Source organism: Pteropus vampyrus, unplaced genomic scaffold (genome assembly GCF_000151845.1).
Source record: "Pteropus vampyrus isolate Shadow unplaced genomic scaffold, Pvam_2.0 Scaffold101, whole genome shotgun sequence".
Taxonomy (NCBI): Eukaryota; Metazoa; Chordata; class Mammalia; order Chiroptera; family Pteropodidae; genus Pteropus; species Pteropus vampyrus.
In genome coordinates this window covers 4,813,793-4,826,981 of record NW_011888882.1, presented here as the reverse complement: position 1 = coordinate 4,826,981, position 13,189 = coordinate 4,813,793, and the positions used below count along the sequence as shown (strand labels likewise).

The 13,189-nt window shown below is 35.8% G+C and overlaps 1 protein-coding gene across 4 annotated transcripts in view; it reads right to left on the bottom strand.

Moving 5' to 3' along the window:
• Window positions 1–6,642: 6,642 nt before the first annotated feature.
• REV3L (REV3 like, DNA directed polymerase zeta catalytic subunit) overlaps window positions 6,643–13,189 on the bottom strand; it is a 137,838-nt gene continuing 131,291 nt past the window's right edge. For 2 of the 4 annotated variants that reach the window (XM_011364808.1, XM_011364806.1), the window contains 2 exons: window positions 11,980–12,189; window positions 6,643–7,760 (listed from right to left, as the gene is read on the bottom strand). In XM_011364808.1, coding sequence (XP_011363110.1) covers window positions 7,620–7,760; window positions 11,980–12,189 — 351 coding nt within the window. In that variant the 3' untranslated portion in view covers window positions 6,643–7,619. The remainder of the gene's footprint in view (window positions 7,761–11,979; window positions 12,190–13,189) is intronic. The other 2 variants (XM_011364807.2, XM_011364805.2) reach the window with 1 other exon arrangement.

Sequence of the window (13,189 nt, the reverse complement as noted above, 5' to 3'; positions counted from 1 at the left end):
GAAGTCGGGCAGACTGATGCCTCCAGCCTCGTTCTTTTCTCTCAGGATGGCTTTGGCAATTCTGGGTCTTTTGTGCTTCCATACAAATCTGATGATTTTTTGTTCTATTTCTTTAAAAAATGCCGATAGGATTTTGATGGGGATTGCATTAAATCTGTATAATGCTTTAGGTATTATGGTCATTTTAACTATGTTGATTCTTCCAATCCAAGAACACAGAATATCTTTCCATTTCTTTGTATCTTCTTCAATTTCTTTTAATAGGGTCTTGTAGTTTTCATTATATAGGTCCTTCACATGTTTTGTTAAATTTATTCCTAGGTATTTTATTCTTTTTGTTGCAATTGCAAAAGGAATTATTTTTTCCACTTCTTTTTCTGACACGTTATTAGAGTACAGGAACGCTATGGATTTTTGAACATTAATTTTGTATCCAGAGACTTTACTGTATTTGCTTATTGTTTCTAGTAGTGTTCTTGTGGAGTCTTTAAGGTTTTCTATATAGAGAATCATGTCATCCGCAAATAGTGAGTTTGACTTCTTCATTTCCTATTTGGATGCCTTTTATATCTTTCTCTTGCCTGATTGCACTTGCTAGGACCTTTAACGTTATATCGAATAATAGTGGTGATAATGGGCAGCCTTGCCTTGTTTTGGATCTTAGAGGGAAGGTTTTTAGTTTTTCACCATTAAGTATAATGTTGGCTGAGGGCTTGTCATATATGGCCTTTATTATATTAAGGTATTTTCCTTCTATACCAATTTTGTTAAGTGTTTTGATCATTAATGGGTGCTGTATCTTGTCGAAGGCTTTTTCTTCATCTATTGATATGATCATGATTCTTATTTTTTAACTTGTTTATGTGGTGTATCACATTAATTGATTTGCGTATGTTGAACCATCCTTGTGCTCCTGGGATGAAGCCTACTTGATCATGGTGTATAATCTTTTTAATATGTTGCTATATTCAGTTTGCTAGTATCTTATTTAGGATTTTTGCATCTGTGTTCATGATAGATACTGGTCTGTAGTTTTCTTTTTTTGTGTTATCTTTACCAGGTTTTGCTATCAAGGTAATATTGACCTCATAAAATGAGTTGGGAAGTATTGCCTCCTCTTTGATTTTTTGGAAGAGTTTGAGGAGAATAGGTATTAAATCTTCTTTGAATGTTTGGTAATTCACTGGTGAAGCCATCTGGTCCTGGATTTTTACTTTTTGGTAGGTTTTTGATGATTGTTTCAATTTCCATACTGCTGATCGGTCTATTTAGATTTTCCAGTTCTTGATTCAGTCTAGGAAGGTTGTATTTTTCTAAGTACTGGTCCATTTCTTCTAGGTTATTAAATTTGGTGTTATATACTTTTTTTTGTAGTATTCTTGTATGATCCTTTGTATTTCTGCAGTGTCTGTCATAATTTCCTGTCTTTCATCCCTGATTTTATTAGTGTCCTCTTTTTTCTTTAGTGAATCTAGCCAAGGGTTTGTCGGTTTTATTAACCTTCTCAAAGAACCAGCTCTTTGTTGCATTTATTTTTTTCTATTTTTTTTTTTCAATTTCATTTATTTCTGCTCTAATTTTGATTCTTTCTTTCCTTCTGCTGACTTTGGGCTTCATTTGTTCTTCCTTTTCTAGTTTTTTAAGATGAAATGTTAGATTGTTTATTTGGGCTTGTTCTTATTTTTGGAGATAGGCCTGTAATGATATGAACTTTCCTCTTATGACCACTTTTGTCGTGTCCCAAAAGTTTTGATATGTTGTACTATCATTATTATTCCTTTCTATGTATCTCTTGATCTCCCTTTTTATTTCTTCTCTGTCCCAGTTATTCTTCAGGAGTATGTTGTTTAATCTCCATTTATTTGTGGTTCTTTCTGCTTTTTTTTTAATAGTTGATTTCTAGTTTCAAAGCATTATGATCAGAATATGATTGGTATGATTTCAACCCTCTTTTATTTGTTGTGGCTATCTCTGTGTCCTAGTATGTGGTCAGTCCTTGAGAATGTTTCATATGCAATAGAGAAGAATCGATAAGCAGCTGTTTTGGGATGGAAGGCTCTGTAAATGTCAATTATGTCCAGTTGGTCTAATGTATCATTTAAGGATGTTATTTCCTTATTGATTTTCTGTTTGGATGATCTGTCCATATCTGACAGTGTGGCTATTTAGGTCTCCTACTATGATAGTGTTTTGGTCTGTTTCTCCCTTTAGTTCTGTTACTAATTGCTTTACATATTTCGGGGATCCCTAATTGGGAGCATAGATATTAATAATTGTTATGTCTTCTTGGTGCCTGATTCCCTTTATCATTATGAAGTGTCCCTCAGTATCTTTCTTTACCTTTTTGAAGTCTATTTCGTCCGATATTAGTACCACTACTCCCACTTTTCTCTGAATGCCATTTGCTTGAAACATCATTTTCTACCCTTTCACTTTGAGTCTATATCTGTCTTTGGAACTGAGATGTGACTCCTGGAGGCCGCATATGGTAGGTTTTTGTTTCGTTTTTTGATCCGACCTACAACTCTGTACCTTTTTATTGGTGAGTTCAGTCCATTTACATTTAGGGTGATTATTGAAATACAAGGTCTTCTTATAGCCATTTTATCTTTTGCTTTCTGGTAGCTTGGTGTTTCCATTGCTTCCTTGTTGAGTTTTCTTTATTTTGGTTGGCTTTTGTGCATTTTCCCTCTGGTCCTTCTTGTTTTATGTTATATACTTCAGTTCTAAATCTTTGGCCTGTGGTTACCATTACGAATATGAAAAGGATAGTTGTATATACACAGTCGTCCCTTTTCTTCTGCGTGTGCCTTATCTCCATTCCTCTTTGCAAATTTGGATCTTTGAATCCTTTCCTTTTCAGTCACTGTTGTCTCATTTTATCCCTATGTATGTTGAACATTCATTACTATCTTGCTATAGCAAATCTCTTATTTTAAGCTTATAATACCCTGTTTGTACTCCTCTGCTTTTATCAGCCTGCTAGTCACCTTACTGCTAATTATGCATTTTTTTTTTTTTTTTTTGTCATTTTGTTTTAGGTGAGCTGACCTCTTTCAGTATTTTCTGTAGTGCAGGCCTCGTAGTGGAGAATTCTTTCAATTTTTGTATGTCTGGAAAGGTCTTAATTTCTCCTTCGTATCTAAAGGAGAGCTTAGCTGGATACATTATTCTTGGCTGGTAGTTCCTTTCACTTAATAGCTTAAATATTTGATTCCACTCCTTTCTGGCTTGTAAGGTTTGTGCTGAGAAGTCCGACGATAATAATGAGTTTTCCTTTATAGGTTACCATATTCTTTTCCCTGGCTGTCCTGAGAATTCTTTGTCGTTGATTTTTGATAATTTTAATACGATGTGTGTTGGTGAAGGCCTTTTTGGGTTAAAATAATTGGGTGTTCTATTGACTTCTTGAATTCCAAGCTCCAGCTCATTTCTTAGATTTGGGAAATGCTCGTCAACTATTTGTCTGAAAATGCTTTCTAATCCCTGCTCCTTTTCCTCCCCTTCGAGAATTCCCATTCTTGTTTCCTCTCCTGATGGTATCAGCTAGTTCTTGTATTTCTCTTTCATTATTTTTCATTCTTTGGTTTCTCTCTTCTTCCAATTTATTTCTAGATTTCTGTCTTCGCTAGCACTGATCCTTTCCTCCATTCGGTTGACTCTATTTCCTAAGCTTGTTATTTCATTTTTCAACTCTTGCAGTGTGTTATCTCCAGAAGGTCTATTCGATTCTTTTTGAGGATTTCAATCTCCTTGCTAAAGAACTCATTCTGCTCATCTAGTTTTTTCAATTCCTGAAATTGTTGATATGATTCATTTTGGATCTGAGTTTTTTCAGAAGTACCATCCTGAATTTTCTGTCATTTAAGTCGCATATTTCTGTCTGTAAGCTTATTTTCTGGAGATTTTTCTCTTTCTTTCTGAGATGCCTTGTCACCTTGGTTGTTCGTGGTGTTTAATGGTGTCTAACTATTTCTCTACCTGGGCATTAATGGAAATGTGTCTGCTTCCCCCCCACCCCCAGAAAGATTTATTATATAATGGTCCCTAGCCTGTTGCAGATAAGGTATTTTTCTTTAGGTTTCCAGTAGGTGGCGTCTAAGCCTCTTGGATCTCTGCTTTATATAAAGTGTTAATAATGTCTTTTTTTTTCCCTTATAGATGGTTAATCATGCTCGCTACCCTCAGTCTCATTTCTTGTCAGTGTTAGTGACAGTTTTGGTAGTGTTTGCTCAGATTCCCCTAGGGCTCTGCAGTGATCGGTCTTGGAGGGTATGGGAGGAAGGGCCCTCTGGGATGAGGGTTGGAGGCTGAGGCTCAGCCTCAGTTTTGCAACCATGGCTAGTAAAAATCAACTATTGTTTCTCTGCCGTCCCCGCTTTTCTGCCATCTCCATTTCTCTGCCTTCTGCCCTGATGATTGGGCACTGCTGCCGGACGCGTGGAGCTCACAGCACTCTCAGGCAGGGCTGTTCAGGGAACATGCTGCTCCTTCTCCCCTCCCCCTCCTCCTACAGGGTGGCTGTGAGAGGCAGCTTCTTTGTTTCTCCCAGTCCACTGCCCGACACCACAGGTTCTACCACACGTTCTGACCTGTGGTAGCTCTTATGACCTGTGGTAGCTCTTATGCACAGATCCCACGCTCAAGACATGCTGGTGTGGTTTGGGTGTTTTTTGTTGAGTTTTAGGTCTTCAGCTTATTGTTGTTTGAAGGGGAGAGATCTGGGAATGTCTCTCACTCCACCATGTTTGATCTAATCTTCTCATTGACTTTTATAAAACCAGAAATGAAAAGTAACAAGTCTCATCACATCAGGGGAAAAATGGAAAATATTACAGGGGTAATGACGGAGTGCGCTTGGCAGACTGCCCTGCAAGAGCTGGTCTTGCTGAGATAAACACATACCCAGCCTAAAAGTAGCTACTTGTGCACTGCTGCTGTCCTCCTCCCTCTGTTCATGGCAGGGCCCTAACAATGTCTTGTATAGCCAGGGTTATTTTTACTTTATAAAATCAAATATGTGAATATTTTAAGAAATACTATTCTGAAATTGAGGTATCAGTTTAAAACCTTATTTGATAGGCCCTAGGATTATATCTGTGCTTCAGTTATTATGAAAGTGAAAAGAGTAGAAAGATCAAGATTACACAGCTATAAGACTTCACTAGTATCAGGGCAATGTGCTTGATGGCAGTAAATGGATCCTCCAGGACTAACGAGGATATGACCTATAACAATTGGCAAGGTCGAATAGGGTACACAAACTCTGGATGGCCTGCTCTGGCCCTCACAGGACTACCTCCTGTAAGAATTCTTTGTAACTGCTCTCTCTTCATTTTTATATGCTTTTCCCAAAGTATTGGCTTTTTTCACAGACACTATTAGAAAGTTGAAGTTCATATAGATTGATTATTAGCATTTGCCTGTTTCCCACTGTCTGTTGGGACTTCTGTGGAATGGGGAAGAGAGGTAGAATTATAAGTAGCTGAAGTAGTTAATACTTCACATCTAGGGGAAGACACTGGTGGGAAGAAGGCAGAATGAGAGAAAATGATGTTTTAACAAACTTGAGGGAATATTTAATGAAATTATTGTTCAGCATTACTCAGATAATGGAGTGTTATTTTTTGTGGTCTGGGTGAAAAAACAAAACTTTTATTAATAGCTGGTTTACAAGGGAGAAAAAACAATCATGAAATACACTGAAAGCTTCTTAAAAAATATCATTTTGGTAAAACAGGTCCAACACTCTCACAAGTGACAATTACTGAAAAAGCAAATGAATCTCATTAAAAGGCAGTTAGGCTACAGACTCCAAGGCCAGTTACAAGGGGGCACTTCCCTGTGGAGAAAGGAACCAGAGAGAAGTGCCTAAAGCTGAGCTAGTTTTGGGCACTTGTGTTGAATAACCATTTGTTAGTTTAGTTGTGCCCAATTATAAAGAAGAATGGTTATTTTGTTGAGAGAAAGATGATGTAAGTGGAGGTCCTATTGCACAGAACTCAGAAAAGGGAGAGCAATAGAGGAAACTCTGTCAGTGGCCACCACATACAGGTAAGAAAACTTGAATTTTGAGGACTAGCCTCAGCCTCCCAAACAAAAAGAAGATCCCCAGAAGTGGGGATTTGTGATATCTCTGAGGGGCTTAGGAAAATATGTGCAGAGACATGATTTGTATTTCTGTGATTCTTTATTTACCATGTAATTTTCATAAAACGAATCCCCCAGTATTTGGAACTTCTGAATTTGGCAATAGAAGACCTATTTCTGGTGTATAATCAGATGAACTTTCTATGTTAAAAGGATTTTTTTCTATTGAAAAAATAGGCATTTAAGTTTTTAAAAAAGTAATAAGGTAATTTTTGCTTTCCCTCTGGAACGTCCTGGCTTCAAGGTTAATTATATCTGAATAAAAATGAACACAGACCTATTAAGAAGTAAATTCTTAGAACTCTGAAAAAAATAAGAACTAATTTTTCCTAGACTGCTTTTGCTATTTTTTTTTATAGCATCGGTAGGGAGATAACGACTTAAATTTTTACCTCATTAAAATTAAGAAAAAAAGGTAGGGTAAGATATAACCAATGTAGGCTTTAAAACAGATGAAGATAATATGTATAGCAAAATAAAATAACACTGCCATATTTCATATTTTATTCAATTTTAATATGGTTTCCATTAACTTTTAAAACAAAATGATTTCCAGTTTAAAAAACAATGCACTGACCACATAATTCCTTTTTAATTTTATACAATTATACAAATATTCTAAATACACATTTTGTGTCAAGATGATGGCAAATAAGATTAACTGTACAGTACATAAGGAAAGAAAATAAGCATATTTAGAAGTAATAGAAATGTCTATACAAAACGAGCAAAAATGGAATAAAATTTTTTATTTTTAAAGTATTGCAACAGGCCCACAGGTTTGTAACAAAAATGTCTTTGCACAGTTCCTCACAATGCCCCATTAATAGCTAAAGCAAGACAGCGGTTTTAGAAAATAATGTTTCAAAATGCTACACATGGTACTACTGTTTGCACAGTTTGATCAGAATAATAACTCTACTCTGAGTCAAGCAAAACCTAGAGTAATATACCAAATAACTTGAAAATCATTTGTATAAAATTCATTGCACATTTTACTCAGTTGTTTGAAAAGTAAAAAAGTGTATTTACAAAATATTTCGCAGTCAAAATTGTAAAGTGAATGGATATCTCTAAGTAACACGTCTTGATACAGACAATTCGAGGAAAACACACGAATGGTTTCTTTAAAAGAGGTTTTCAGTGCTCCTTCCACAGGGAAGTAAATATGATCTACTCAAATGGATTTACAAGATGTTACACATACTGGAGCAAATTCAACACCAGCATTATAAAACAATGTTAAAATGGTGAAAGGATGAGGAATTTGTACATTGTAAGAAGTGAGCTATTCAGAGATCAACAAGTACAATTTTTAATTTAGTTAGCATAAAAGTCTTCATAGTCTTCAGATAATAGACAGACAATGAACATACTTGACTTGATGAAAGTTGAAAAAGCACCATGCACAACAGTTTAGTGGTAAACACTAAAAAAAATAGCACCTAGAATTCTGTGATATTGAGAATTTAAAACTGGTCTAGTAATTGCCGGAGATATGGTGCCTTGGATAATTCTCTATTTACTCGGAAGAGTTTGAAAAGTACTGGGCAGTTCAGAGAAACACATGGGATATGTCGATCAAAGCAACCTGTACAGTTCTTGCATATCTGAAAGTAGAAGAATACATAAAACAGAAAAATTCCTATGTGTAGGTGTAAATAACAAACTTTTATAATCTCTCCTTTCTGACCCAGCACAGATTACTGGCAGACATATGACATATAATACATTACAGAAGTTTCATTAATTTTTACCTCTTTGAGGCCTACGCTACCCTATGTTGAGACATTTCTAAAGGATATTATTTTACAAAACACAGAGAACAAAATTCCATAAAGATTAATTTCATTCCCAAGATCAATGTTCATCTACAGTAGAATCCTATCATATTAAGATCCATGTAATAAGCTACCCAATTACTATTCAACAAAAACTGTCTCTTAAATGAGCTATTAACATTTTTCCCAAGTTACTCAGATTTATCCTTTTATATGACAATCATAAAAAATTTATGCATTTTCTTAGAAGAGAAAATGTCAGTCCAAAAAAAAAAAAATCAAATGATGTGAATTTGAAAGCAGTAGTTTAGACCAGTGGTTCTCAACCCTGGCTATACATGAGCTTAAAAGTATACTAATGTCAAAAAAAAGAAAAAAAAAAAATATACTAATGCCTGAGCCTCATCCCAGACCAGTGACTCAGAATCTGGGCACAAGAGCCTAAGAATTTGTACTTCTCAGGGCTCCCAGGTGATTCTGATATATAAGATCTGATCTGAAGGAAACTAATAAACCATAAGGCAATTTTTAAAGAAGAGAAGCATCACTTCTTATACAATGATTGGCTTTTATACAATATGTAGTCTCAAGTCACACGTAGTTAAAAAAGATTATAAACCATGAGAAACATCAAAAAATTATAAAGGATAACAGTGAGGATCCCAAGGGTCAAGAAAATACAGGATGATTTTTTTTTTTTTTTACTTGAATGGTGTATCCAAGTGATTTAAAAAGAAATACCAAATAGCAGCTACTGCTCTAGACTGTCTTTTAAGAGAGAAATCAAATCTGCTTTAGTTAAAAAAAAAAGGCGTCTGTTTTAGAGATGTCTCACAGGGCCATACATTTTTGTTGTTTGCCCCAATATCTTCCAGTCAACTGAAGGGTGTGTTTTTCTGAGCACACTCGTTATTGTATCTAATATTATGTTATTGCCACAAGCAAACCACAGAGTGCCCTGAAGACTAAGCTGTTCTACAGTGAAGGCTTTTACCAATTAGACTTCTGCCAAGAAACACAAATATATTCTCCAATATAAAATTTCTGTATTACAGCTCTATGTACTACAGGTGCCGGGACAAACTGATAAATATTTATGTACTCTCTCTGCTTGTCTGACAGATCAGCCAGGATGGAATTACTTAGCTCAGTAAATTTAACTCAATGTTTAGTTTCAAGATCCTTTACTGGTGATTTAAACCGTGAGCATTATAGCTCAATTCGGCTTACATTTAAAACTTTAAACACCACAGCTTGGACACTTACTTTTTAGCTCATAAGGAAGCAGACAGTAAAAAAAATCTGCTTTAATCTTTATTGATTCTTTTTGCTATGTTTTGGCTTACTTTCTTATTTTTTTACAAGTTTTCATTCAGATGCTTAATTCATTTATTTTCATTCTTTCATGTTTGCTATTAAAAGTGTTTGAGGTGATGAATTTTTCTGAGATCTGCTATAGCTGTCTATAATTTTATATGTAATGTTTGTTTAATAGGAAGTATACAAGGATTTTTTTTTAGTTTATAATTACTAGCTTTACAGCACTATATTAATACAATGTTTATAATATTTCTACTTTTTGAAATTTATTAAGGTTTTCTTTACAGACTAAGATATAGTCAATTTTTCAACATTCCATAAACACTTAAAAAGAAGGTGTATTCTCTAATACTGGGTTATAGAGTTTGATATATAAGATCTACCTTATAATGTTGTTTAGGTCTTCCATAACTTATTATTTCTGATCACTTGACTGGTCTTGGGTTGAGAGGTATAAATATATCAAAATCTCCTACTACTGTTTCTGACCGTTTTTCATTACATTTCCTGTAATATCTGCTTTATAAAAATTCCTACAGATTATTTAGTGTACAGAAGACACACATTTTAGATCTTTAAAGAAAAACCCTGAAGTTAAAAATCTCTTGAAAGATGATGAACCATTCTTATTTATAAACAGCATTACTTCTTTTAAACTGCATTTTTATAAGAAACGAGACCTAATATTGAAGGAGGGTGCTAGTTAAATTGATGGCACCAACCAGCGCAGTGTAAGTCACTGAGGGAGGAAGACAGAGAGATCCAGGGAAGAGACCACTCTCAGCCTCTGACTTCGGTAGAGGTCCAGCTCACATCTATGCCTTGTGCTACAAGCCAGCAAGGGAATTTTCTATAAGGGTTGATTTCTGCCATTGGAACAGCAACCTATAAAACAGGAGCTGGAACATGCAGTGACTTCAGTGGTTGTACTGATTAGAACTACAAAACTAGTATAAAGTGGCTGAAAATTGGTTGGTAGTCACTCCAATGCTGCTTTAACTGTACAGTCAAGCAGAAAGTTTTTCATTCATTCAATACATATTTACAGACCACCAGCACAGGCTGGACTCTATGCTAGGCAAAGCTGACACAGCAGTGAGAAAAGGGCAGGGCTTCTGCCCTCACTGGGCTCACTGGCTGTCTAATAGGGCAGAAATACACACATATAATCACAGTAAAGGAGGAGAGATTATGGAGGAGCCCACTGCAGGGAAGGCTTCACCTGGTCTGGGGTTTAACATGATTCCTCTCATATAATGAATAACGGGGACAGAGGAAGGCATTCCAGGCAGAGAGAATAGGGTGTTTAAAGGCCAGGATATGAGAGAGAGATTAAGGTGCATTCCTGGACCTAAAAGAAGTTCAGTACTGTATGGGTGGAGCACAGGGGTGACAGGGAGAAGGGAAGAAATGGTGAGGTACCAGGTAGGGGCCAGAATGGAGAAAAACTTATAAAGTATGTTAAGGGGTTTGAATTTTATCAGAGGGAGGAGAGGAGATGGACTAAGATAGTAACAGAAGGGTAGGAGCAAAGTGAGGATGTTTAATAACTATTTAGGAGATGAAAGGGGAGAGGCAAAAGTCAACTTATTTCAACAAGCTAGGCTTCTGTGGTTGCATCAAAATAATCGTACCTTTTAGATTCTATCATCCTTAACGTTTAATGCATTCTGGACAACTGGCTTGAGATTTCTCTAAAATGTGAGAATTTTCTGCCAGTACAAACTGTAGCCGCTAGAATGATGCAGATGAAACAGTCTATACCAATCCTTAATCATTCTATAATAATCTGAATTCTTAAAAGCCTCATCTCCTAAGAGATGACTTCTCTCCCTGATCTCCCACGTGGCAGCTAAGTTTTCTTCTAAGGGGCTGTGGATTGATACTCTGTCTTGGTTCAAAAGCTCCTTTAGTTTGAAGACAAGTGGCAGAGCCTGGCCTCAATATCTGGTGGTTGAGTTACATCAGGCCTGTGAGCAGATGAGTGGCTAGGAACAGTATGTATGAGATCTTACGACATTAGAGCAAGATGGGACCTAGGAAAGAGCAACGCGTCAACCACTGCATTTTAATAAAACCAAGGTCAAAGAGCATGGCTAATACTATGAAGTCCAGACGGGAATCTTGATGTCCTTACTGCCAGCATGATTCATTCTCCATTAGATCACACTGCCTGTCAATTATTTGGTTGGCTCTAAATCATCTTAATAACTTTATATATTACTCTTCTACAACAAGAAAAACTCTACCCCAAAATTGTTCTCTATAGCCTGAAAGATGAAAATGTCATTTGAGGGTCTAGAACAGCCTCTGGCATGTAGTAAGACTTAGTCATGATAACTATTACTTTTCTACCTGGACTCTTAGAATTGTAAACCTTCCAAGTTTACTAGCAATTCTCTAGGACATCCACATTTTTATGAGGATGGTAACTATAGAGCAACCTGTGCTTTTTTTTTTTTTTTTAATACTATTATAAAAGAAATTGGGTGGAAGGATATTGTAGTTCTAGGTTTTAATAAACACAATATACTATTCCATAAAAACAGTCAATTACAAAACAAAGTAAGCCATTTTAATAGTTTAGTTCAATTATGATACTTTCAAGATTTTAAGAACTTTATTAGAATCCTTACTACACTTTTTATACCAGTTTCTTATCTCATACCTATTTCTCCCTGAAGAATCAGATAGCTTGAGATGCTGGGTCTATTGAACAAGACCGTACCTTTATAAGTTGCTCTTGTTTACGTTCCAACTCTCGAATTTCTTGGTTGAGGATGACTGCAACATGCTGAGGTTGGCTTCGACATTTACTACAGATGCCGTGCTGAGTCAGGTCATCACACACAGGACAGTGTAAAGTAGTGAAATATTGTGAAATAGTGCCTTTCCGCCCTTCAGGTTCATTTCGAGAGGAGCTGGTGGCTTTCTGCATCTATAAAAATATCAATTCAGAAATAAGTCTGAGCCAGCTTCATAACAGAGCTGCTATACTCATGCTAATTACAGGTTTACTAAGGCATTATTCATTCAACAAATATTGAGTAGTTAAAATGTGTCAGGCACTAGAGAATGGAGCTATAGAAATGAAAAGCCCTTCCTTCCACAGAGCTTATATCTTAATATTATCAGATATATTGGTTTTCTGAAAAAATCGTCTCCTGCCATTAAGTTTTTTGGTTGATACACACAGAGGTATGACATCATACAGGGCAAGAAATGGAAGAAATCCAGGTTGAGAGTGGATACTGTTTATGGCTGCACAACTTGAGTCATGGAAGAAACAAGGCAAATGGAAGGTTAAAAATAACTCGTTAGGCAGTAGGGTACAAAATTCAAGCAAAAGTAAACCTGGAACATTTCAAATGTAATTGGATACCTGTCACCTAAGCATTCTTCACTTGAAGTTAATATTGGTTTCAGAGATCTGTCTTCTGGTACTCTTTTTATATTGAAATAACATTATCATATTATTATTATACTCTTGGTGTATTCACCTGGTGTCTTATAAATCATTTTGCAAAAAAGTTATTAGGTTAGCTTCTTACAAATGCCAGCGGTTTAACCTTCCTGCTGGTGATGAAATGAAAAATGGCACAGAGCCAGGATATAGCATTATAGATGTTGGCACGACTTCAACCTCAGCTTAGTAGCTTATTCTTTTCTTTGATGCCATAGTGCTTACTGAGAAAGTAAAAATAATTTAAGTATCAAAAACTTTTGTCAGTTTGCTTGAATACCATCAGTCTCAGTTCGAGATCACAGCAAATGACTGAGCTAATCTATTCTAAACAGTAGATAAAAACTACTACTATCCTAGTAGTAGTTTATTATTATAGAATCACAGATCACTCCTTCAGGCTGCTAATGAGTAAACTGAGATGGCTAAGAGGCCACACTAAATGTTTTACTTTAATATAATGCTATTTTAACAT